Below are 27,119 nucleotides of genomic sequence, written 5' to 3' on the forward strand. Positions count from 1 at the left end.
TCCATGTGCCTTTATCTTGACCCATGAGGTTTTTTTCCATCTGATTTTCTCCCCCCATCCTGCTAAGGAGGGGAAGTGATAGAGCAGTTTGGTGGGCACCTGGTGTCCAGCCAAGGCCAACCCACCACAACTCTTACTCAGGAGACAAATAGAGGGAGAAAACAGGCACATTAAGGAGAGAGTGTCTGTGTGTTTGGTTTGACAGCTTATATAGTCTGCTGTTGCTTTTCTGGTGATTTTTAGATAAGGAAACTGTAGTGTGGATATACACTGGAAATAAAAAACTTGGGCTGACAACTTCCTGCTATGAGGAAAAATACTTAATCTGGAGAAGCTATATCCTCAAGTGGATTTTAATTGGTACTACACCTGTTTTTACCAGATGGTGGTGTCAAATGAATCTGTGTTTCTGAAGGCTTTGTGCCTTTGTGTAATGTAAATAAGACACACAGGCAACCATGGCATGCCCTGAAAATTCAAGTTTTACTTGACTTTTAAATAACCTGGACACAAGTATTGACACAGCCATCTATTAAACCAATTTAAAATAAAGCACACAGTTGTTTCATGAATACTTAATGTACATAGAACATATGCATCACATTGATATGTTTATGTATGTTGTTTTCAAACATCTTTCTAGGGAGTTTTGAATTAAACAGACCTTTCCAAAAGAAAACACGCTATTTATTCAGCTCAGTATTCACCTGTACAAAGGTAATGGATTTGGCAACTTAAATGGTATTGACTTTTTTTTTCCAACCAACATCTTCAATATAACGTACTTGATTAGAATACAAGTTGCAAGTGATACTGGTAAATAGGTGCAGTGTCAACAGCAGGTCAAGGCCAGCTCCTAATGAAAGAAACCAGCTAACTAAGCAAAGGAACCAATATGGGATATACAAAAATGCTTTTGTGTTGTGGTTGCAAGCCCTGTTACTAAATAAAATACATTTTTTGCAAAAAGTTAATCTATGTAGTAGTTGTTGCTTATTATTGAGAGAGTTCTGTAACTTACCAGTGCACTTAAGAGAAGTCTCAGAAGAGGTAAAAGCAGAGGCACAAAGTTACATTTGTCAGCCTGAGATCAATTCAGCAGAAATAGGATGAGAATATCTCAAGTATCAGTCCTTTTTGTCCAAGTGAGGAGAGGTCTGTGTGGCAGCAACCCTAGGGTACACTTTGCCTGACACAGTTATGCAGCTCGTGTCTTTTGCCTGACCCATCAGAAGGTACAAACATTTTGGACTGACATCCAAACTCCAGATCTGAAAATCCAACCGCCTCTAAGCAGTGAAAGCCCCAGGAGAGCTGGGTAAGGATAGCAACAGTGGAAAGGGCAAGATGTAGCTCAGAGCTGTAAGAGGTCAGTCACTTAAACATATAGGCCTAGTTTAGATCTACAAAGCACAGCTGTGACACAGTAAGTGCTTGCAGTGATTGGTCACTGGTAGGTGTCTCACAAAAATAAAAAGATCATAAGAAAGGGTGCCTTTCCTCAAATTATGGGAGAAGAAGCTTAAGGGAAAGGAGGCTCACATATATGGAAGAAATTGCCTTTTCTGTTCTATTAGCTGACAGTGATGTCCAAGTTTTGCCTTGTTTTGGCACAGACAATGTGTAATACAGGCACTATATGCTCAGTCTTTCTTTTGTGGATACAAAACTGTATTGTACTGCCCCAAACTGACATTAGACTTGGTAAAACCTGCTTCCTACATAGTCTCATTGAAGAGAAAACCACTAACTCAAATCCAGGGCTCTCTGTAAATTTCTCATTTAAATGCAAAAAAGTTGGATTGATTACAAAACAAATCTCTGGTGACTTGAGAATTGAAACTTTTCACTATTACACTAGACAGAAGCCTATTTTATGATGTAGTGGAGTAAGTAAAATGCCACACACTTGGCTGATGGTATCCAGCAATAACACACAAAAGCCCACAGGCAGATGACAGCATATAGGAAAACATGAGATTGGATATAAACCTTAAAAGTAATTTTCTTCTTCATCAGTATTTGAAAATTGGCAAGATATGGACACTATGTACAGATAATTCTCAAATAATAACACAAATGTACTGAAATACATATGTGCTACTTGTCTGTGCCTGAGTAAGGATTGAAGTCTATTGTTAGTGTTTTAGAAAGCAGCAAACTACAAGCAAGTGTATAATGCTTCAGTTTGGAACATCTTCTGGAAGAAATAAGAGTGACTTTCATTGCAGACATTGTAGCCAGTTCATATATGGTTTATCATATTTCAGTGGTCTTCCAAAAGATTGTGATGCTCTTGATTAAGCCATTTTGCCACAGTGATTTTTTTTTATCTATGGGTTGGGGTTTCCAGAGGTGGGAAGGGGGGTTTGGGTGGAGTTTTTTGCTTTTTCTTTTGTTTGTGCTTTTTTTAACTGTTGCTTGTGAGAATACTATACACCATAAATAGATCCTAAAGGATCGCTTTAAGTTGGGGCAATGACAATAAAACCATTTTACAGACTTAAAAAAAATGAACAAATACTTTAAGGCAAGCCCAACAATGTCCTAGGAATAAATCTGTAGTAAATTCAGAAAATTCTGAAGAACCTCCATGATAACAGAATATTTACCATAGAGGACTTCTCACTCTTTCCTTCCCTTAGATTTGTTCTCTGAGGCTGAAGAAGTAGAACTGTCCAAAGTAAGTGAGCAAAGAATAGTATTTATTGAGTCAATCTGTCTTCACTGGCAGGATGCAGCATTTCCCAACCTGCAGACCAATCTGTATTGTGAAAGGAATACACAAACTGTATGGTTACTGCCCTGGCTAATAACATCCACCTGACCATCTCAGATCATGAAACAATAAAGGATCAAAAAATTAAGTGGAAAATAAAACACATCATACAAGGCTTCAGGTATCAGTTTTGTTAGTTAAAATGTGTATTGGTAATCCCTTATGCTAACTCCAATTCTTAAACAGTATTGCTTTTCTGACAGAGCTGCAGTTCCCTGGTATGGTATTCTTGGGCTACAAAACACAGAATCACTGAAAATCACTGTAGGTTGTGGGGTTTGAGTGCAAGGAGGACAGATGTAGAAAGGCACATGAGCTACTAAAGCCATTTACAATGCTGTTTGACAAATTGAGTATTTAGTTTGAGAATTACACTTAGCAAAAATTACAAAAAAACCAAAGACTTTGCTAAGCTTCTTAGAAGTTCGCAACACCAGAAGGCTCATATATGTGCTGACTGTGGACAAATGGGAGGCATAGGAATGACTTTCAGACATTTGTACAGAGTGACAGGACAAGAGAAGAGCCAGGCATCACTTCAGATACATACTGGAAGATAACCCACTCAATGTGCAGCATCATTGAAACTTAGTATTCCTACCATGACAATAGAAAAAAAACAACTGTAGTTATCACACCTGAAATACTGCCTTTGTCATTTTATCGTAGTAGAAATGGCTCAGAGAAAAGTGACAGATATTTTATATGATAGAAGATTAAGGCAGATTTTGCTAATCTAGTTAAAAAATAACAAATAAAAGGCTATTTCCTATCTGTCTTAAATACTACTCCACAAGTTTCATTTAACCAGCACTTAAGTGCCTTGCTAAGCAGTTCTTAATACAGTGGGTCAGTATATATTTTCCAGTTTGTTTCCAGTGTGTTTTACTATAAGTTGGTAAATATATTTCTAGGGTATGGAATGTTCAATTAAATAGTCCCTCTACATGAAAGGACATTCAAAATTTAGAACAGTTAAAACTGCCAAGGGAAGGTAAATCTGTATCACCTCTGGAACTCACTGCTCTAGAGTGTTACTGAGTCTGTTATTTTTGATTCAAAATTTGTAATAACAATAAGAGCATCTGTTACTGTGCTAGGCTAAAATAAACCTTGTAAGAGCTATCAGTCCTTATGTCTCAGGACATAAGTTGATCCCCATATAAAATCATGAAGATAATTCTCCCCATATCACACTGTATTGCACAATTGACCAAAAATATGACTGTTTTACTTATCTTGAAGCATCTGGTTCTGATCATGTCAATTAACAGTCACTTTTTGGAACAAGGCTGTTCACTAAAAGAGCAGACTATGAAGCCTGTTTTGTTGCAGCAATTTTTTTTTCTTCCTTTTTTTTTTTTTTTTTTTTTTGTTCATTTTTTGGAAATGTTACTGCTGATCATTCAGTTTTACTAGGACTTTTCTTTTTGGTTGTCTACCAGGCAGCTTCTCCTCAATCAGTCACATCACTAGAATGGGATATCCAGTCAGTGATGAAAGCATTGCTTGGTCTTCCCAGCAAACAGGCTGCATTCCAGGTGTCCTGAAGAAATTACTACCACGTCGACATCAGTTCCTTCCCTTGCACACATAAACAAATTCTCAGCTTCAAAGACTAAAATCCATTCACCATCTTCAATTCATCAGTCAAGTCTCCACCTTGAAGCGTGACACCTGTACAGTTTTTATGATCTTAGTGGTGGGCTTTCCATCAACATTATTAGGGGATGGCTGAGATGTTTCTTCTATTAGACTGTCTTTAGATCCATTCAGTCTCTGAAAAGAACAAATTAAACATGTTGAAAAAGTTTTGGGGAATTTCAATACTGTATTTTGCCACCTGTTGATATGAAAGGCTTATGCTACAGATACAGCAATTTATGTATACATAATATACACATTTGACATTATACATATTTACATTTATACAATTTACATTATATATACAGCAATTTACATATACACACACACACACACCCCTCCCTAGGAATATTAAAGTCTCTTACATTTATTTGATCAAACAGAACATTTTCCCCCTCTTGCCTCCTGCCAGCTGCTGCCCCTCTGAAAAGTCCTAGTAAAAATTAGTGATCAGCTGTGACATTTCCAAAAAATTAACAAAAAATAAAAAAAAAAATTGCTCATTCAGGAAATGCCATAACTAATTATTTGATATTTAGCAAAACACTGCAAGCAAACACTCAAGGAATTAAAGGCCACTGTTGTGAGGGGGCCTGAGGCAGAGGGAAAAGAGAGGTGTTTATAGACACTGAACATTTTAACCTTAATTTCTCACAAGGTATGTATTTAAGCCATGTGTTATTGGATTGGAATAGAAATAAGACAATGAGAATTTTGAACAGAACGAGTTACCTATATCTACAAAGCATGTATATGTGCTTAGCCTTAAGTAACCCAACTTCCCCATCGCTGCTGAAGCAAGTCCTTACAGAAACATCAAGGACAGCTAATCTTTTTCAGTTTCTATCATATGCAGGAATAGAAGTATCCTTGAACTTAATTCCTATCAAAGAATAGGTAGTGTGTTAACTAGCCTTAATGTGAAAAATACCTGCTTATTGTTTTAAAATTGTACAAGCTTCAATTATTCTAATTCTTACAAGATAAAATAGGACATGTTTTGCTATTGTATTTTGTGCAGTTTCCACACTACATGCAGTATCAGCATGCAGTTTTGGTATATCCACATGCCAGATGAACAGACTTGATGACTGTCATGGGCAGTTAGATATCTGCAATTCTCTCTTCCATGTTTTGGTTTTCCTTTTGCATGCTCAGCTGCAAGTGCTTTTGAATAGAATTTGCTTCTCACATTTTAAGCTCAACAAAACTATCAAAGAAGAGAGATAGAATACTATAATATATGATGAAATGCAATGTGATTGCATCTAAAAAAGACACATTCTGTCCTAACCTAAAAAAATATTCAGTATTTGAGGAGGGGAAAAAAAAAGAAAAAAAAAAAGAAAAAAATGCTTTTAGCTGAAGCAACAACACTCTAAGAAGACCACTAAAAGAGGTAGAAAAATGATAGCAGGTTATGATTAAATCTGCATCACAAGCCCACTTGCATATTTTAAGAAGTTTTGAAATTAAGTTCTCCTTCTGTGAAGAGCAGGGTATTATGTTAAGGATGCATGAAACTCAAGCTGAAAAAGAGTTCTCCAGCAGCAAAAGCAGATGTTCACAGGGACATATGCTACAGAAGTGCATGTATTTTGAAATATCAACTAACTGTAAATAAAATCGAAATGCAAAATTTCTAGTCATACTGCTGCTGAGAAAAATCACAGCCAGCTTTACTTTTCAGTGAAAACCAAAGACTTAATTTAAATAAAGCAATAAAGCCCCACCTCTCCCTCAAAAAAAACCCCCAAAACCAAACAAAAACACAAACAAAAACCCACAAACAAACAAAATGGAAAATTGAAAAGGATTTACAATTACTAACCTGTTGAGTCAACTGGATGCTGGGACCTTTCACATCTGAAGATCGTGTAACAGGCAGTGGAGGGACCAGATCAGCTTTGACACTGGAATTATGATACCACAAAATGGATATTGCTTTAATGAAGTAAAATAAGTGTGCAGAAGAAGAATGAAACTGACCCAGACTGCTGCATAGATCTGAAAGGCTTATCGCCTGACTTTAGATATCTGAAAGCTATCATGCTAATCCTCAGTGGGCATCTATAGGGCACAGGCAACCCCATGCCTATCTTCTCCTGGTCTACAGAAGCACGTTAGTTCCACGGGCAGGGACACCTTCCACTAGACCAGGTTTCTCCAAATCCCGTTCAACCTGGCCTTGGACACTTCCAGGGATGGGACAGCCACAGCTTCTCTGGGCAACGTGCCAGGGCCTCACTACCCTCAGACTAAAGATGAGTCTCATCTGAAATCATGGATGAGCCACACCTCCTTCAGTTAACCAGCTACCCTTTAGCTGGTTAAGTACAACCTTTAGGGTTGTACTAGAGTTCCCATGAAACAAATTACAGAGTTAATACAGATGACATCTTAACTCTATTAAGGATGAAGGAATCTGGAAGGCAACTCAACTTCTCATGCCTTAGGCAACTTCATGACCTACCACTAAAGGTAAACACAGGTTTATTTCAACTTTTTCAGTTTTTCCTCCTTCCAAGTGGATAAAGCAAGCCACTGTGGCCCAGAATAGACCATAAATGGTTTTGTGGTTGTTTCATTCATGTGGCTCAGAAGACATACTATTTAGAGGGTTGCCTGAATCCTGTGCCACCAACCAGCCATGTTTATGCCACTTCTAATCACCATGATCTTTGAATAACTTTTAGGCTGCATTGCTAATAATCACATTCACATACTTCACTTCAGACAGGACAGATCTTTCACCATCAGAGCACTGGGACCGCCGATACTGACGGTAGCTTCGAGGAGAATGTGAATGCCTAATGCGAATTGGGTCACCTTGAGTCCTGAGAGAGACATAGGATTCACAGCAGTAGGTTAGTAAACCAGATCTTTGGCAGAAAACATAAATTCAGCTGCAGATTGCGAGAGACCCTCCCATTTCTTATTAAAGTATAACAGATGGCTTATTGCACTGGCTGAATTTAAAAGGCTGATGCATTCTTTAAAAAAGCCTCTACTTGGAATTCAATGCTTTAGAAGTGCAAAGATCACAAACTAGCATGCCCATATTTCAGCATGAAGTATAAATTAATGCATTCTTTATTAAAGCATCGTTAACATTAGCCTTTTCTGTTTAGTGGTGTTGTGGAAGCACATTATAATGCAAACGGGGATGCCATTTCTGCCACATGCAGCTGCACTGACACATGGAAACCCAAATGAGCAATTATCACAGTGAAATAGATGTTGGCTCTCAAGGAAATAGCTGTGCCCTGGCAGCTGCCCATGACAAGCCAGGGAGGGGGTTGCAGAGGTCAAACAGTGCCTTGGATGATCAGAATAAATATTCAAAACAAAGAAGAAGTTTAAATAGATTTGTTTGTTTGCATTCACTTGTCTCTGATTTTGTAGTTTATAATATAAAAAAGATCCAAGGATGGCTTAGGGAGACATACAGAACATAGAGAGATCTGACAGGTTCACGAGTGTGTGGGAGAGAGAGAGAGAGATGAAGATGATTTTTCTCATATTTTAAAAAGAGAAAATACTAGGTTTAAAGATTATTAAGTAACCTTAACCAATCCATCCTAGATGAGTATTTAGACTAGACAAGAGCTCAGAGATTATGTGTAAACCCATTTCTCTTTCAATATGACAGAGTTTACAGTAAAATAAGAAAAGTGGGCTTCTGTATACACAAAGAAAAATCCTGACATAAACTTACTCTACTTTAGTGTATGGAATTTCTTTCAACTGCTCCTCAGATAGGCCAGATGGATCCACAAGCTCCTTCCTATAAAGGATTAGGAAAATTAAAAAATGTAACAGTAACTATGAAGTGCAAAAATGTTCTTATTTTTATTACAATGGGCTTAAAAGATTTACTGAAAGAAGCTGTTGCCAGCTCTGAAGCTATCTTGACATCAAAATAGGAAACCTATTTAGAAATAAGTGTAACTTCACCTTGATTGCTTCAGCTGCATGTTGCATCCTGTTCCACCTTCCTCTCACCTCCCGGCAGATCTGAGCTTGTTGCTTCACATTATGATTAACATTGCATATACTAAACAATAAATATGCTCTGGAATAACTAAATATCTTCCTAATGGGTAGTTCTGTAGCATATGGGGTCTCATCCTAAAAGTGTCATTATTACAAACAAGGACATTTTGGAAGCCACAGAGGAATAAATCTCTAAAATGATGCATTGTTCTTTAATAATTTATTTACATACAATGGTCTTCTGTATTCAGTGCATTCACTGATCTGCAGTATCTTCTACACACAGCAGGTCATTAACACACACGTAATTTACTGTGGCACATAACTAAATCAGAACGTAATGCCTTATAGCTGCAGTGTAGGGCATGTGAACAACTACATTAGAGGAAAACCAAGCATCTCCCAGACCCTACAAGGACTGTACTTACTGAATATGTTTCCACAGTTCTTCTTTAGCTTGTACATCTGGGCTTCTCCTATAAATATGAACAAAAATAACAAAGGTGGAACTGTGAAAACGATAATGTTGCTGTTCAAATAACTTTTAACAGCACAGACTGTGCACAGAAATCTTGATAAATGTAATCTCACCATCCACCAATGACTTCAATTTTCAGGTTTGTTATCTCAGAAAAGGCATTAAACTTCATCACTTTATTTCAACTGTAAAGCAATTTCTGATTGAATGACAGGCTCTCAATCACAATTCCAGTTCCACTAGCCTATAGCAAGAGTATACATAAAATATAAACAACAGCAGAATTTCCCAAGCCACATCAGTGCCTCACTACTGCCACCCCTTATTCCTCCAAGGACAACACGTTTTGCAATAATACTTCAGTAAAAGGCCCTCAGAAATGTCCTATGGCCCACAGAGACCTTTCTGGGCAGAAGGAGGGACAGGACAGGACACATAAGGCTGACACTCCAGTAATGCCTGGCCATTCCCTGTCAGCAGGAGTTGCTTCACTGCAATCACAATTGCCTTCTGGTCATCTCCAAGAAGGGTTTCTGCTCAGTTTTATTTGCAGTTGGTATCCATATGAAAAAAACCCAAAGACCAAAACAAAACAATGAACAAATCAAACCAGTAACTATGCATATTTGTGCACACAAAATGTTGTACTAAGCATTTAATTCACAGGCAAAGTACGTACTAAAAATGGATAAATAGTAAAGCAAGCCTAAATGGCACGTGTCACATTTTCCACTGAATTACAGAGTATGCTGTTTCTAACTGGATCTCCTTTACTTTTACATTCCTTATCATTTATTATGGAAGGGTTAGTGCAAAACCACTGCTGATGTTGAAGCTGCACCTAGAATTCATCAAAACCCATTCAGAATAATATATTAAGTAAGCATTTTACACAGTGCCAGGGGATACATTTGCATGGAGAGATTAGATAACTCTTTTCATTGGCATTTTTATACCTAAACTCAGTGTTGACAGCCACGTTTCCACACCATCTAAGATATGAGATGCAACTTTTAGACATAACTGATTTCTCCTTCCATGCAACCTTTTGCTCCCTAAATAGCAGCTGCAAACTCTGCATTCACCCTGGGGCTGGGAAGATAGGCATCCTCTTCTGAGGCTGAATAATCTGGCAGTGGGGGATGAGAAAGCTCCCTGAAAAATGCCAGCTTCTCCAGGGAGGCTTTGTAATGCTTACAAGCCCTAGTTTGCCTGAGGAAGCAAAGCCTTAAGGTCACTCCCAAACCCAGGATCCACACAAAGCAGGGTATTGTCCACACCACTGACCCATTTGATCAGCTCATGGCTTTTACTTATTCATGGAAATACAGCAGTTCAAGATGTCACAAGTATCACAAAGTATCATGTGAAGCCTCACCTACAGTAAAAAATATTAAATTTGGGGGCATCATAGAGAGCAATGAAATAAAAAGTCATCTTCATTTTTCCATTTTCTAGGAACTGTACCTGCTGTTTTCTGTGACCTGTTCCAAGCACTTTACTCTGTGATCTCTGCCGTCTTCCTTTTGTCCATTTCTACAACTACACTAATAAGAAAGACTTTGCTCTATAATACAAGTTTAGAAAATGGCATCCCATTAAAAAAAAAAAAAAGCTAAATACAGTGATTCATCAGGGAAAACTGCTTTTAGATTTTGCATCCTGTAATTAGTTATTTTCCCATCTGTTTAAGAAGTGACACGATACTGGCATAATCTTACAGTATTTATTCAGGTTAACTCCATACCAAAGAATATGAAGAAATATGATACAGATAAACTAACTTAATTAAAGCATTTTCTTTCCAAGGGCTCGTTTGAAAGCAAAATGATGGAAAGTTTACAAAAAGAAAGGTGAAATGTAAGATGAAATGTAGGTATTGCATATACTGCACAGGAAATTCATGTTTGTGTGGTTCTTAAGAGCCCAAAACAAAGCAATTCTTTTGTTAGATCTTTAAAGCCAGATCACAATCCCCCTTTCACATTGGTTTCATGTTTTTACTGTGAATTGCTTTAGAATCACAGTTGTGATATATGGGACTCAGATTGTCCTATCTCAGTATCTGAATCAATACCTTCTGGACAATTTGTATGCTCATCAGTTTCTCTAACGCACAAGAAACCTAACAGGAATTCTCAGTAAGTGATGAAACTCATGGGGCGTTTTTGTTTATTTTTTTATTTTGTTTGTGCAAACTTGAACAGCTCTTCACATTAATAAGGTCTACATTATCTTTTGTTCTGCATCTGCACCCCTATTAATATTTCACTTTGAGTCACAAATGGTAAATTTAAATAGCCATGGAATTTTATGGCCATTCTTCTTAATTAGAAAAAGCCCTTTGGCTACACAGATGTTTTACATGAACTCTTGAAAATAAACCCTGTAGAACTAGAAGTGGGAGCTCTCTCCATTTGCTGATTCCTTTAGGAGAAAGAAAGGTCAAATTCTTGTCAAATATTTTTATTCTGGAGACCAAGGAGACACCACCTCACTACCACCACCAATGACTAATATTACTCATTATCAAACAAATGAAATGCACTGTGCCAGGTACAGTAACTAATATTTTAGCCACTACTTCACACTTCCAGAGTGTTAAGTGGAGTGCACTAATGAACTTAATGTGAAAGACTTATCTGTTCTACTAAAACAAAGGTTTTGAATTGATTTTGAAATGTGTACATTGAAATGATCATATGACAGCATTTAAAACCCAAACAACTATACCCTAGAGAATATTTCCTTTTTCTCTAATCTGTATCCAGTCATGTAAACAAACCATTGAGACAAACTAAATCAAATAAGTTCTCTTATAACCTACTACGGGTTAACAGTTTAGTGCCTTTTGCTAACTTTTTTCAAAGCACTTTGAAAAGAGTTCCCATTTTACTTTTTTTTAGTTCCTACTTGCATAAGTCAAGGATCTCTGCTGTACTTGGGAGATTTGGGCTTATTTCATTGAGGGTTTGTTTGGTTTTTTATCGGTGTTTTGGTTTTTTTTATTAATTGGAGGTTGAGTTAAAAAAGAGGAACACAGGAATCACTAAAAAAATAATGAAAAGAAATGAGAAACCATCCAGAATCTCCAGGATTTCCTCATTCCTTTGTTTCCTCTAGGACTTTTGATTGTTAAGTAAGATACTTCACATTTATGTTTTTTGTTAATAGTAGTTTAAATATAACTCAGAATGTTACTGCGCTGGGAAATAAAAGCCATTTCATAAGTAAAGTTAACCACAAGAGGGAACCCGTGCTGTCCAAACAATGACATTTAGTTGGCCTGTGGGGAAAAAAGAAAAGTTGGCTATAAATTTAATCAAACCATTATTAACTGAGTACATTTCCTAGTTTACAGCACTTTCTGTAAACAATAAAAGAAATGGGAATCAAATGTAATCAACTGTATTTTGTGGATTCCATGCAAGTGAGCTTTAATATTCCTGATTTTTAGTAATATATCACTGTTTACAATTACACCTAATAACACATGACTTGTGCAGCTGAAAGTGTGCAAGTCTGTACAAATCCTGTTAAAGTAGAAATTCCAATAATTGGAATTTTAATGGCAAATTCTATTTCTCATCAAGAATAAAAAATCTACAGAACTGGAAACAGAAATTAGTTTTAGCAACACAGGCAACTGAAAACAGAAGTCAGGTGGATTTTAATACTGAAAACTTCAGTGCAGATAACAGTTTCAGTTGGTATGAATTAATGTTTCTTGTTAAGTCTTAACATGAAAGGTAAATTTAAGAAAAGATGTCATTGGGAAGTACCCAAGTGAGCATGTTGCAGAGGTCAAATGTTACACCATCAGTGTAAGGGCTGGCAATATATCCATGTTAGGAGTCAGTGAGAGTGGGGATACAAAGACTGCTCTCTCTTGCCTCCATCTCCCAGTGCCTCATAGCTGCTCTCCCCAAACTCTTCAACATCCCTGTCCCTGACTTGCCCTGCCCTGCCCTGCCTGCTCTGCTGCCAGACACGCTGGTGTTGGTGCTGCTTCAGATGGTTGCCAGGATGGCAGATTAGACTGGACACAAACACAGAGTGTGCCTATACCCCAAATTCATGCCATTAGAAGAAAAACGCGAATTAAAGAAACCAACATTTTCATTAGTTTTGGAAAATTAATTTGAAAAGGTGGTAACTTCATCATGTTAAAACTGGCTGTCAGCAGGAATGCCACTGCCTGGCAGTAGAGCTCCATTGTGGAAATCCTGACATCAGGATGCAATGTATCACTGACTGCTGTTTGTCAATGGTAATTTGACATGGAAACATCAGCAGATGCTCTCATCTGGTCCACTGCAGATTTATATGATTAAACAAGTGTGCATGTATTTCATGCAAATGTCTGAAGCTATCACATAAAATCTGAATGCATCCACAGACTTGCTGCCTAGAAGCAGGGAATCACTGTCCTCATTACAGAACCAATTCTCAATGAGCCACAAAACCATCCAGGACTTCTTTCGAGGTGATGGAGAGAGTTCCTCTGTTACAAAGCCCTTCCTGCATTATTTGTGCTCTGAAATTCAAATCACTAAACAAAGGCAGTTTGACCACAAAGACAAATCTCCTAATGTGAGAGCACAGCCATGTAAAAATCTCTGTTCCTCAGCAGCTGAGGGCCACCACCATGCTGGAGACACACCTCCTGCTTTTTAACATGCTACAGCAGCCTTAATTTTCACACCAAACAGTGCAAAGGTTACATACGATCGAGATCTGTGCCTAGATCGCCGGTAGTTTGGATCTGCCTGGGTTTTCCCCTTCTGTCGCCGCAGCACAGCTTCCCACTGAGGAGCTGAGTCAACCATATCATTTTCTTGCCGTAATCTGCAAAACAAGTACCAGTTTAGTTTGAGGTCTCTGATGCAGGATGCTTTGAAAAGCAATTGAGATTTTTCTTTTCCCCCAAAAAATCCAGCTCCTGTAATGCAGTATTTTAACTTTTCATCTTGCTAAATTTTAATCAGTGTTCCTAAATTACATTAAAATGTAAGAACTGTATGAAAGAAAACATACTGATTTGTTGTTTAGAAACAGCATAAGCCAAAGAAAGAAATCATCCATGACTATAAGAACAGGCTCACAAACTGAATCATTCTTCCCAGCCCAAGTCAAAAGTCTAGATTTTTTTCCCTTTTTACAGCCCACCTCATCTTCAGCAAGTCAAAGACTCACGTCGTGATACAAGGTTCTACTACTACAACTTTTTCAAATATTTTGCTGCAGCATGCACCTTCCTAGGATCCAGAGAAAATCCCCTGATGCTCTTGGTGAGTTCCCACTCAGAAGAAACAGTCCCCTCATCCTGACCTGCAACAAAGCCCAGGATGAATCTCCCATGACACTCATTTTGTACCACTCCCTGAGGCTTTGGTCCCCATCTCTGCTTGTGTGCATCTAAACAATATGCTATGACTTTTATTTTTAATTTGGTTTCCTTTTTTTTTTTTTTTTTAAATACATGAATTCATTATTGGATTGCATTGCAGAGTGAACCAAATGTCAAAATCCTATCAACTCAGCATGTTGGTTAGCTCGATGTAGGCCTACAATGCCACAATCAGTCAGGACAGCCAGCTTGCCAGTGTTTGACCATTCCAAGTTCCACAGATGCTTCTCACAGTTTTGGAGTTGCACACATGAGTGGTGGAACACATGAGTGGTTGCACACATTCTAAGGTGGAACAAAGGGATATGCATGGTCACAGCAGTGAACTTAAAGTTCAGTAAGGATTTCAAAAAAACCCTGGAAAATATCACCTGAAAGTGGATTGTCTGATAGGATGGTACAACTGGCATAGTGAAGAAAACAGAGGAGCTTAAAATAAAATGGAAAGACTGACAGGTAAAACAAACAAGGAAGCCAGTAGAGATAAGGGGATTACACTGGAGACATAGGAAATGCAAAGCATGTTGTTGTTGCTCTTCACTGCAGATTTACTTTTCTCTTTGAGTTTTGAATTGTGTCAGGCTAAACTGGCTACACAGGCTGCTGCTTTTCCTTTAATCAGATCTTCTCTCACATGCATAATAAATTTTGAGCTGGATCTCCAACTACTGTAAACAGCCACAACTCTACCAAACATTAAAAAGCATCTAGAGGAGACTGCAACCTCAGGTTTTGATTTCGAAGCAAATTTTTTTTTAAATCTGTAATCTGGTGACAGGTATAAACATAAACTTCTATCTAACGATTTAGTAGAGGAACTCACACAGCAAAAAGTAAAGAATTGTGATTTTCATCCCAAATAATAAAATTTGTGGAGACAGCAATCATCCCACATTGTATAAACACAACCAACTGCCTCCCACATACAGCAGTCACATAAAAAGAAGACTTGCAGTGGCCAGACTGGCACTCCTACTGTGGGTGGTGGTTCTGCCACCTCTCCCAGACACCAACTCCTAACAGGTCAAGTAGACAGCTGTGCTCTGAAGGAGACACTCAAATGTTTGCCATAAAATAACCCATAACTACTCGTTCTTCTCAAGAAATCCACACAGGGCAGCAGAGCATGAGGTCCATACTCCAGCACAGAGAACATGATGTGCTTGAAACCACAAGCACCTCTGTGCTTGAAACCACACTTCCACACTTCTCAGAAATGACCTCTTGCTGAGGAAGTTCCACATCATTTCTGTTCAGGTTCATTCTACTAATCCTGTAGATCAGCATCTACTGATCCATGGCAAGCACAGTCCTTAGCAATGCCTTCATTTATCCCCAGGTGCTTCATATTTCAATTTTGCCTCCTTTCTTCTACTTGTTGAACCACACAACAATGTTCATCACTGGTTTTTATCTCTTCAATTTGAGCAAAATATTGAAAATCTAAATACATAAAGTAACATGGCAGCTATTAAAACAAGCTGTGTCAGCACACTTGAAGTACCACAGCACAACTCTACTATACGGGAAACATGAAGAAATAAAACATCCATCTTGCTGATGCAAATAACGGTACTATGCTCACATTTAACAAGGTAAAGGATGACCAAGGAAACACAATCTCTGCATTATTCAGATACAATGATCAAATTCTAATAATTTGAGGGAAATTTTTTTAGCTTTTTGGGAATAGAAATTACAAAAAAATGCTGAAAGAAATTTAACTCAAACACTAAATTTATATTTAAAGATTCTTCTGAATAAAAAGTGTTGCCCTTGTTCTCAAAGCCCATTACAACTTTCCTTTCATTCTTTTCACGATATGATCCCACAAGGGAACACATTGATTTATGCCTATATAGAAATATGTGACATATTTCACATGTTCCTGGCATGTGAAATAAATCCAGTAGAGATTAATAGCTGTCAGAGTAACAAATTAGGCATTGTTTGCAGGAAGACTTGATAAAATGGAAAGTCTTATGACTATCATCACTCATCTGTTGTCTTATAGATAGGGTTTTTTCTCATTTCAGGTGATATAGTAGCAAGGTACATTTATGCAAAAAAAAAATTCTCTTAAGCAATTCTAAAGACTTGATTCTTGACACGCCATTCAAAATACTTAAGCATGAAGTTTTTCTTTAGATACAATGTACAACAACAGGGGGCTTACTAGGACTGTGAAGGTCAAAGGCAGCCTGGGCTGCAGAGACCAAGAGATGGTGGAATTCAGGACCCTGAGAGGAGGGCAAAAAGCAAGATCACATCACTGGACTTCAGAAGAGGAGGCTCTGGCCTCTACAAAGATCTCCTTGGACAAGTCCCACTGGATAAGGCCCTAGAGGTAAAAAAGGTCTAAGAAAGCTGGTTAACCTTGAAGGATTATCTCCTCCAACCTCAAGAGCAGCTCCACCCCAGTGAGTCAGAAGTCAGGCAAAAATGCCAGGAGGCCTGCATGGGTGAACAAAGAGTTCCTGGCAAAACTCAAACATAAAAAGGAAACCCACAGATGGTGAAAGCAGGGGAAGGGAATGTAGGAGGAACTCAAGAACAGAATAGGAACCGAGGAACAGAAACATTGTCTGAACACGTGGAGATGAAGTTAAGAAAGCTGAAGCTCAGATGGAGTTGAATCCCACCAGAAATGTCAAAGGCCGCAAGAAGAGCCTGGATGGAAAGCCGCTTTGCAGAGAAGAACGTGGGGAGTCCCAGCGGACACGAAATTGGACACGAAGTTGAACACGAGCCAGCAACACGCTCTTGCAACAAAGAAGATGAATTGGACCTTGGGCTGCATTGAGCAAATTACTGCCAGCAGATCAAGGGAGGTGATCCTTCCCCTCTAGTCAGCACCGGTGAGGCCACACCTTGGAGCACTGTTCCAGCTCTGGGCTCTCCAGGACAAGATAGACATGGACACAATGGAGAGAGTCCTGCAAAGAGTCACCAAGAAGACAGAGGAATCTCTCATGAGGAAAGGCTGAGACAAATGGGGTTGTTTGACCTGGAAAAGAGACAGTTCAGGGGGATCTCATCTGTGAACATAAACATCTGAAAGCAGGTGCAAAGAGGAGGGATCCAGGCTCATTTCAGTGGTGCCCAGTGACCAGAGGTGATGGGCACACACTGAAACACAGAATCTCCACCTGGACATCAGTAAACTCCTTTCCACTGTGAAGGTGACCAAGCACTGGCACAGGTTGCTCAGGGAGGTGGTGGAGTTTCCCTCCTTGGAGATACTCAAAAGCCATGTGGCAATGGTCCTGGGCACCTGGATCAGGTGGCTGGACCAGACAATGTCCAGAGGTCCCTGCCAGACTCAACCATTCAGTCACTCTGTGATTCTAATCAGATGGCTCTTCTAAGTGTAATCAAGCAGGAAACTATTCTTCAGAGCACATTGTTTACTACTTTAATATATTTTTCTCCACACAATAAATTTTGACCACGGTATTAAAAAAGCAAATGCGTTTCTTCTATGATTAAAACACGCTTATCATACATTTTTCTTCACTTTCTTATGAATATCTGCCTTGAATAAAACATTCGTATGATGGAATGAAACCTCAAAGACTGACTGACATCAAGTAAAGAGTTTCTCCCCAACATTTTGCCAATGTTATACCTTCACAAGTTCTCACTTACATTTCTGTTTTTCTTCTGACAAATAGTTCACAGTGATGTCTTATCATGTGAACAATACATTCTATTCTTCTTTGATCAGATGCAGATTCCTTTGGTTAATGTGAGTATTTACTCATTGTATTCCAATAAAATAAAACAATTTTATTTCTGCTTGTGCCAGGGATCTGATTATTGAACTGGGAAATAAATTAAATTAATCTATGCAACAGGTAAAACTTGATTACCAGCAGTTGGAAGGCTCATTATAGTGTCCCATTTAACTCTGTTAGGGCTGGCTCACCTCTGCCAACAGGAAAGCTACTCAGCACCTCTGCCATTTCAGCTTGTTATATTCCTGCTCTGGCTGCTAACAAAATGCAGAAATTCATTATGACTGGTTATTTTCCTGTACCTGATCACAAGGCAAAAGTCTTATATTTCCAGTTCACTTAGTACTTGTTTAATTTAACATTGGTAATGACTTTTTATCTGGTCTTATTTTTATATGGTCTGATTTCAAGTGATCACCTAAGAGGAAGAGATGCTGCAACATTAACATTTTACTGTATCTTACATTTTTGAAAATGTGAAAAACTTGGAAACAATCCACACAAATTGATTTTTTTTCTTTTTAATTTTAAGTGTTTTTCCATGAGGTGAGGAAGGGTTGGTAAAGATCCTTTTATTCTTCAAAAAATGATAAGTAGTACCTAATCCTTCTCACAATTCAGTCTTTATATTGCAAGAAGTTCTTAAAAACATTCTTGTAGTCAGCCTCTAATTTCTTTCACTTGTTTGTGAGGCTCCCTGCACAAGGAGTTTCACTGGATAACAAAAAACCTGGTAAGAGTGTTCTAAGAGAAAGGAATACAAAATACCATTTAATACTGATCACTGAAATTACACTCGGCATTTCATTCAAACTTCAGCTGGAAAACAAATCTTCCATACACACTAGGTTATTGTTAGCCAAGTATCTTACAAGATTATGCTCTAATTTAAGCAAACTGCAAAGAAATCTTATGTCTCACATATGCTTTATTCCAGCCCCTTTGAACATCACAATGATTTTTTCCTGAAGCACTATCCAGCATCCATTATTACTAAGAGCTTCCAAAGATCTGAAAATCATTTATCACTCACAGTTCTGCATGTAAGACAACAAGAAATATCAACAGCTCGTGCAGGCAGCTTCTTAAAAAATTTGCCTTAAACAATTCCTCTTTTCTCCAGTCTTACTCTGTTAATGCAATATGAAGAAATTCTATGTGCTTTTTAAAAAGGTATTTTCATAAATAACTTTCTAATGCTGTTATCTCCAGTACTACATGAAAGGTACAGCTTTAAAGGGAATATAAAGCAAACCGGTTGTTTTGCCATCTTTTTCATATCAGCAACAAAAAAAATAGAATATATAAAACAGGATTTGTTAGCATTACTTGATATGAACTATTATCCTGTTAAAAGTTGACACTGTACACATTTTGGGTTTAGGCTTACACTTCACATTTTGGAAAATAAAATAGTTATACAATTAAATGCATGCATTCAAAAACAACGCTGAGTTTCAGATCCATTAAAATTATTTTCACATCTTCTCAAAAGCTTTTTTTCCTATAAATCTTCACTTGAATTTACTTGAATATATGTTGAAGTAGATCCTGAATATATAATTATCAAGATATTATCTTCTTTATTTGCATTTATATTGTAAGTCTTTTGTAAATGTGCCCCATATTTGATTTTGTGGTTCATTTCTGAGTTCTTCCCAAGTTCTTTCCAGCAAGCAGGCATTTGTTATATACGTGATACCTGTGTTTTAGCTGTTATTGCTCTTCTTATTCAGAAAAGGACCTTAAGCTTCCTCAGGAAGACTCTATGCGTATAAAACATGTTAGATTCCATCTTCCTAGGTTTATCTGAGAAAAGTCCACCTCCATTTGTTTATGTTTCATGTCCCCATGTCTAAAATATATAAAGGTCACCTGTTTCTCTTCTTCCGATGTTCCCTGTTGGAATTTTCTGATTCACTGCCACTGCTGGTGTTACAGCGAGATCGAGATCTGGAGAAGAGAAAAGAGACATCCCAGGATGAAATTATCTACAACCATCAAAATTACTGCAGTGCTAAAGAGGGAATAGCAACACTGCAAAGACACTACTAGGAAAATCAGAATTAAAAGACTCAAGAGGGCTTGTCTACACCTGCAAGTCATATTATCTTCTTCTCATGAATTAATAGGGAACAACTGCTTCAAAAGTAGTGCACCCAAAGTGTAGTGTCAGACGAATGCTATTTTGTTTTCAATTATTTCACTGTTTTGTTTTATTTTTTTTTTATTTTATCTCTTAGCATTCTTTGTGTATATGCTACAGCAGTATGCCTCTAAGGTGTGAAGTGTTGTATCTTTAAACTATATGCATTCTGGCTCTTTTCCTCTTACATATTGTGATATACCCCAACAGAAATGATACAGCAATTCTGATTTTGCCAGCAAAACAAAAAGCTCACAGATCTGTCTTTATTCACCACCTCAACTTCCACCTGGCCTCTAGTTAAAGTTCACATTTTTCAAGTGTTAAGCAGTATGAACAAAACACCACTGATTTTTATAAATACAGAGGGCTGAAGTGCACACACAGACCAGTGTGTACCAGCCTAGCTTTCAGATGACCTGATGCACAGCTACAAAAATGGTGCATCATGTGAGGAAAACAAAATAAAACAGTTACTTCTGTATTACCTCTGACTACAAAGCTTCAAATGGTAAGGTGACTTTTATGGTTCTAATTATTACTGAAAAAGACTAGTGGAACAGGCTGAATTACCTACAGACAAACTGCTCTTGGTTTAAGAGAAAGGCTTGGGCACTACTATCTGAGACCCTTAAATCCTTGATTGCATTTTGGACCAGACAGACCAGCTGTCAGGGTTTTGGTCCCAGAAACCAGGACGCTGTTATTGTACCACTGGGCTAGGTCCTAAAAACTGGTATTCTCACCAAAACCTGTTTCAGACCATTCATTCCTTAGTGTGATGATGGTCTCTGAATGGTCAGATTTGATGATCTTAGAGGTCTTTTCTAACCTAAACAATTCTTTGATTCTACGAGTCCCTCCAAAGAAAAACATGTTTCTCTGCTACATTAACATCTCAGCTAATTAATGAGGAAAGTTGACTGATATTGACATGAGCCAGTCTAGAATGATTTAGAATATCGGAAGTTAGAATCAGTGATGGTCCATGCACCAGAAAACAGAATGTCTGCTCTTGGCTTTTCTTTTGCTCTTTGGTAAACCACTTTCATAAGGAGACAGATTTGTCAAACTACAGAATGTCTTAGAATAATAGGACAACTAAAGCCTAGGAAAATCAGTTCAACCCAGTTTGTCTGATGGGAATAAGCTTGGGAAAGTGACATTTCCCCAGAAGAGAAGCAGAAACCTCTCTCCATTCCCAAATTTCATGCTCACAATCTAAAGGCACTGAGAGGGTCAGGATAGCCAGGTTCCCAGGTAAAATACACATGTTTCTGAGTGAAGCTAAAGTGGTGACAAAAAAGATGTAACTATAGAAAATTGTAACCCTAAAGGAAGAAGTAAGATTAAAAGGTGGTGCTGAAGAGACTCACTCCAGCACAAGAAAAGAGTTAAGAGCAACAAGTGCCCTAGAATTTCAAAAAAAGTACTTCAAAATACTTTTCTCCACCCCAATCTTATCAGATATTTAATAAATATTCCACTAATTTCAACATTAATAAGTCATTCAAGCAACACTATTCTTTCACACCTTCAGGTCATTAGCATGATTATTTTCTTCCACAAGTATTTTCTTACTGTGATTTAAGCAATTTATCCCATATTGTACCAAAGCATCAAAAATCACAGCATGGCAGGCAAAGTACAAGATAAAACAACCTATTTGATCAAAATCAAGATAAGCCCTTTCTCTAGTTTTTCAGGAATGGAAATCTGATCTGCCTTTTGGATACTACATATCAAACTACCTTGTGTTCCCTGTCAGGAAAGCACTTGTGAGGAGAGAGAAGGGCTGCTGAGCTGTCAGCTGAGTGGCAGCTGCTCACGGTTGCTGTCAGAATATTATCTTTTACTGAATATTAAACACCAGCTTTTACTGAACTGAGTAAGATACCAAAACCAGAAACAAAGGTGCTTTCCTAAGCCAAATGCAAGAACACATAAGATCATCATAATCTCTGACAAAGTGCCTTCCATCCTTTATTCTCTTTTTTTCTTGGTCATGCAATATATTTAATATTTTGTAGGTAGACCTTTAAAGGAGCAGGAAGGAAGGCATAGTCAGTTTGGCAGGATACACAGCAAATACAGTCCAGGAGAGGGCTTGGGGGGTTGAAGTGTGTTGCAGGATTTGGTATTTCAAAGAAACAGCTGGCAGAGAAAGCTCACATTCTGGTGCAGTCTATTTCTGACTACAATGAGAGTACAGCAGCCAAATTCTGAGGAAGTGGAGAAGGTCTGTTGCAATACACAATAACAAACTTATGCATTTGTATTGTAATACAGCAAGAACAGTCTTTGGGAAGAGGTCCCTTCTGAGCACTGGGGTTTTTCACCTGAGGTGCTTAACTAAATCTTCTCAGTTTTATGTGCTGGACATCTGTCACAGGACTACCCCTGGCAGCTTGTAATGGTAACCTTCTTCAAAAAAATAATCTGTTATCTGATGCAATAAGTACAAATTATGTAAGCACTTTCTCTGACTTCCTGTGATTGTCTCCGAGATGTTTGTATCTCTGCCAGAGCTCCTTTCCCGTGCTTCAGCAGTGAATCAGATCCTGAGAGTGCCTCCCCTCTTTCACAAGTTTCAACAGTCTCTGATATTGAAATGCACTCCACTGTCTCCTTATTCTGGCAGTGTGAGTAGGAGCACATGAGCAAGGAGAAGCACAGAACAGTCATGACAGGCTGATGTGGCAAAAATCTGTCAAAAACTGAAGCTGTTGAAGGCCACACCTGAATTCACACCAGCATTCTGTTTGGAATGTGACAATCAGTCAAGACTGAACAGGGGAGGGGAAAGAAGAAAAGCTTAAGAAAAAAGTCAGAAAAAAATGTGCAAAACAGTGAGAAGACAGTGAGGAGTTACACATGCCTTTGCACCCACCTTTTGCAGAACAATTCATCTCAAATGATAGCATACTTGCTTTCAAATCAGATTAATTAAAAATGGATAGAGAGGCTGAAGAATTAAAAACAAATCTGTAGTCGTAAAATCTGAAAGCTAAAACTTTTAGAATTGACTTTCAAGTTGCAGACAAGCCTTTAGTAAACTTTCACAAACTGCTTGCAGCATGGTGTAGTAACAATGTGCAAAGGTAGCTTGCAAGACTAAGCTGTGAGGAGGCTATGCCACAGAGCATTTTAGCAAAAGTTGGATAGGAAAGGAAAAATGAAATGGGCATAACACAACAAACCTTTTAAACATTAAGAAGATGGTGGAGAAGCAACGAAAGGAGGGGATGAAGTCAACTAAAATATGATCAGTACCTTCACTATAATTTCATAGCTGCTATAGATTATATATTTACCTTCTCCTTTGCTTTAAATCTGAATCTTCACCACTGTTTTGATTTTTCCTGCAGCATTAAGGAAGTTTTAATGAAATACCACTGAGTTACTTAATAAAAATACACAAAACCACCCATCTTTAAAAAAACCACAAAATTTTACCAAGTTTTTTGTTTCCTTTTGTTTATTTGTTTGTTTTTCAGCATAGAAAATAGGGCATATGCTTTTTTTAACTTTTCAGAATATCTTTACAATGAGTTTTGAAGGCATAGTCCCATTGAAGCTCTCACTGCAAACCCCTGACTTGCTGGGATAAGCATAGCATATTAGCATTTAGAGCTTCCTACTGTTTCCAACATAACAAGTCTGATGTTTCCCTTTTAACTCCAGTAAAAAGTGCATAAACAACACAGCTATTGTTATTAAACAGTTGGAAAAGGAAAGTGCATGAATAAAACCACAATTCAGGAAGACATAAATAAGTTAGAATCTACCTACTATTGTGAGTCTTCACAGTCTCGCAGGGCACGAGATAAGACTTTTAAAAACATTTTGTCCAAGAGAAAACCTGCTATTGGCATGACTGCCTGTCCACTAACTAGATCAGCCAAATGCAAATCCCATATGATAAAGACTTTCCATCTCAAAAAAATTCCTGTTGCATAGTGCACAAACACTTTTCTTTTCTTGGTACAAAACAGTTTTGCACTGAATATCTCAAGTCTTTTGTTTTTACAGAGCCAAACAAGTGCTTCAACAACTAAGGTACCAATGCATCAGACAACCTGTACTGCACTTGACTGCAGTTGAGTTAGTTTTCTTCCCAGTGGCTGGTATGGGACTGTGTTTTGGATTTGTGGTGAACACAGAGTTGATAATTTGTTATTGCTGAGCAGGGCTTACACAGAGCCAAGGCCTGTTTTTCATACTGCCATGCTGGCAAGGGGGCTGGGGGTTCATGGGAGGTTGGGAGGAGACACCTGTCCAGTTGGGACAGGTGAACCCCAACCGACCAAAGGGACATTCCAGACCATATGGCATCATGCTTAGTATATAATGTGGGGGGAAGAAGGAGGCAGTGGGGGGCATTTGAAGTGATGGTGTTTGTCTTCCCAAGTAACTTTTACATGTGATGGGGCCCTGCTCTCCTGGAGATGGCTGAGCACCTGCCTGCCCATGGGTAGCAGTGAGTTAATTCCTTGTTTTGCTTGGCTTGTGTGCACAGCTTTTGCTTTCCCTATTAAATTGTCTTTATCTCAACCCATGAGTTTTCCAGCTTTTACCCTTCTAGTTCTCTCCCCAGTCATACTGGTGGTGGTGTGAGTGAGGGGCTGTGTAGGGTTTGGTTGCTGGATGGGGTGAAACCACAACAAAATCCATTTGGGAAAGACATTGCTATCGACACCTATGAGGGCTCTATTCAATAGGATAAATCACCTCTATTGCCTTAGACAGAACTACACTGATGTACCTGAGATCACTAAGCATACACCATGAATGAGTTTCTTCCCTCTTGTTCTAGACAGCTAGTGGCATATAAAAAGGTGTGGAGCAGTTCAGAAACTCATCCAGTATAAAAGCCCCATATCAAAATAGATTTTCTAATCAATACAGCTGTGTTGTCAGAGACCCCTTTGCAAAGCCTGGCTTTGAAAGCCAGGTAATCATTTCAGAGCTGTCAAGAGGAGACGTAACTCTGAGGTGCTGCTCATAAGGCAGTCTTAGAAGACTGCAAAGAATGTGGCACAGTATCTATGCTTGCTTATACTTCACAACAAATCACAGCAGAACGTAGGGTGCCTCAGTGATGAAAGCAGCTTCTCAGCAGGACAAATCATCCCAGGTAACACAAAGTCTCTAAATACTGCATCACTTCAGAACTGTCCCTGTAATTTGCATTTTGGACATACTCAAGGACCCACAGCACAAGAATCTCCACTCATTTAGTTTTACTTCTCCGAGTTATTCAATTCAGCATGTACCAATTGAAAACACATTAAGTATTACATAGTGGTATTCTTGTTGGCATCCTCTCTAATGTAAAGTCACACATGGGACTGTTGAAGACAGCCTTATGGCTCATTCATTTAATCCTAGTGGCAATTAAAGCAAAGCAATGTACTTAAAATACTGCTCTGGGTTGGAAGCTCATTGTCAAGCAAGGGACATCCATCAGTCCTTTCGTTCACCAAACAAGAACAGCTGCAGCAACTGAAAGGATCTTGTACATGCCAATAATGAAATTTCTCATATTTTAACATAATTTTCCCAGTACCCAGAACAGCGCAAAAGCAAACAATCTGACCAAAGCTTCTGTTCCAAAACCAGATGTGGTATCCTCACTCAAGACTTTTTATTTGACTGGCTCCTCAAATACCCCTTTTTCCAGGACCCAGCTGTGCCTCCAAGAGCTGAACGCAGACATGCAGGACCTCAAGTTTCTACAGTGAGAAGCTTACAGTAATTAATCCCAGGCTCTTACCTCCTTCGGACTGGTTGCCCAGACTCATTTTCGCTGCCACCTGATGGGTTCCTTCGGTGAGAGTAAGGAAACTTTGGTGATTTGCTGCGGTCATGTGGGGAATTATACAGTCCACTAAGGTTAAAAAGGAAAAGCAAAGAGTCAGCTTTAAAATTTCCAGGACAGGTAGGCCAGCTAACTGAGGTCTAGCTTACAAAACCAAGAAGGCTCATACCCCCATGTGTACATATTCAGCTATACCTGCTTTTGTGCGTGCGTGCTATGTAAATACAGCTGGTACTGCTGTCTAGCAATAAGTATGTTTCTCTCTCCTAAATTTAGGAGAGAGATCTCTTAGCATTGCCAAGCCAACAAAAGCTTACAAAATGTAGGTCCAAGTGTATCCATATTCTTTTAGCATAATAAAATTTTTGTGCTTTTGTATGACTTATCCAACCCAGAGCTAGGTATTCAAATGCACCTCTATTCTTTATGTTTTCTGCACCTCTATTCTTTAAATTTTCTATGGATACAAGTATGAAAACTTCCTTTCATGACATATATCTTCATCACAGAGCTGATGCTTGGGAACATGAAATAATTTTAGTTCCATCTTTCTGCTATTCATCTACACAAATATCTGCCAAGAGTGTGGAGGTGTTTCAAGCCCCAGGTTATGTGCTTTAGCCTAAGTGGGAGCCAATATGTTGGGTTATTACCAAATAAATGTAGCCTTTCAACTGCATGAATAGATTACCCTGTGATACCTTCCCAGAGAAGAATAAAGACCATTTCCAAGAGTGTTACTGAGCCTGGCATGGAGTATATGTCACTCTTTCATGTCACCTGTCACCAGGGTGGTGTCTACTTATGTTCTGCCACTTTTTGGAGGGACTCAACCACTTATCTGTATCTAACATCACTTAGTCCTTTTCACAACTGTGTTGCAAAAAGATGCTAATTCTCCCAAAATTTCACCTAATGTGTTTTTTTTTGTTTTCCTTACAGCCTGTGACCTTTCAAGTTGGATACATTCTTCTTCACCTAATTCTGCAGACAGCAGATTAACCAATTAATCAGCAATTCTGCTGATTACAGCACTGCTCTGCACAGGTGAAAAGTTCCCACAGTTCATCTCAATGAGAATTATTATTAGAAGCTGTCAAAGCCCCTA

At 38.4% G+C, this 27,119-nt stretch overlaps 1 protein-coding gene across 8 annotated transcripts in view; it reads right to left on the reverse strand.

Annotated features, from left to right (window-relative positions):
- Window positions 1–471: 471 nt before the first annotated feature.
- Window positions 472–27,119, reverse strand: part of EPB41L4A (erythrocyte membrane protein band 4.1 like 4A) — a 124,023-nt gene continuing 97,375 nt past the window's right edge. For 6 of the 8 annotated variants that reach the window (XM_050328392.1, XM_050328391.1, XM_050328398.1 and 3 more), the window contains 9 exons: window positions 25,967–26,080; window positions 23,505–23,552; window positions 19,920–19,997; window positions 13,626–13,745; window positions 8,848–8,895; window positions 8,142–8,210; window positions 7,150–7,260; window positions 6,255–6,336; window positions 472–4,558 (listed from right to left, as the gene is read on the reverse strand). In XM_050328392.1, the coding sequence (XP_050184349.1) occupies window positions 4,430–4,558; window positions 6,255–6,336; window positions 7,150–7,260; window positions 8,142–8,210; window positions 8,848–8,895; window positions 13,626–13,745; window positions 19,920–19,997; window positions 23,505–23,552; window positions 25,967–26,080 (799 nt within the window). In that variant the 3' untranslated portion in view covers window positions 472–4,429. The remainder of the gene's footprint in view (window positions 4,559–6,254; window positions 6,337–7,149; window positions 7,261–8,141; window positions 8,211–8,847; window positions 8,896–13,625; window positions 13,746–19,919; window positions 19,998–23,504; window positions 23,553–25,966; window positions 26,081–27,119) is intronic. The other 2 variants (XM_050328395.1, XM_050328393.1) reach the window with 1 other exon arrangement.

The sequence above is a fragment of the Myiozetetes cayanensis genome, unplaced genomic scaffold, assembly GCF_022539395.1.
Source record: "Myiozetetes cayanensis isolate MyiCay16 unplaced genomic scaffold, myiCay2020 scf4, whole genome shotgun sequence".
NCBI classification, from domain to species: domain Eukaryota; kingdom Metazoa; phylum Chordata; class Aves; order Passeriformes; family Tyrannidae; genus Myiozetetes; species Myiozetetes cayanensis.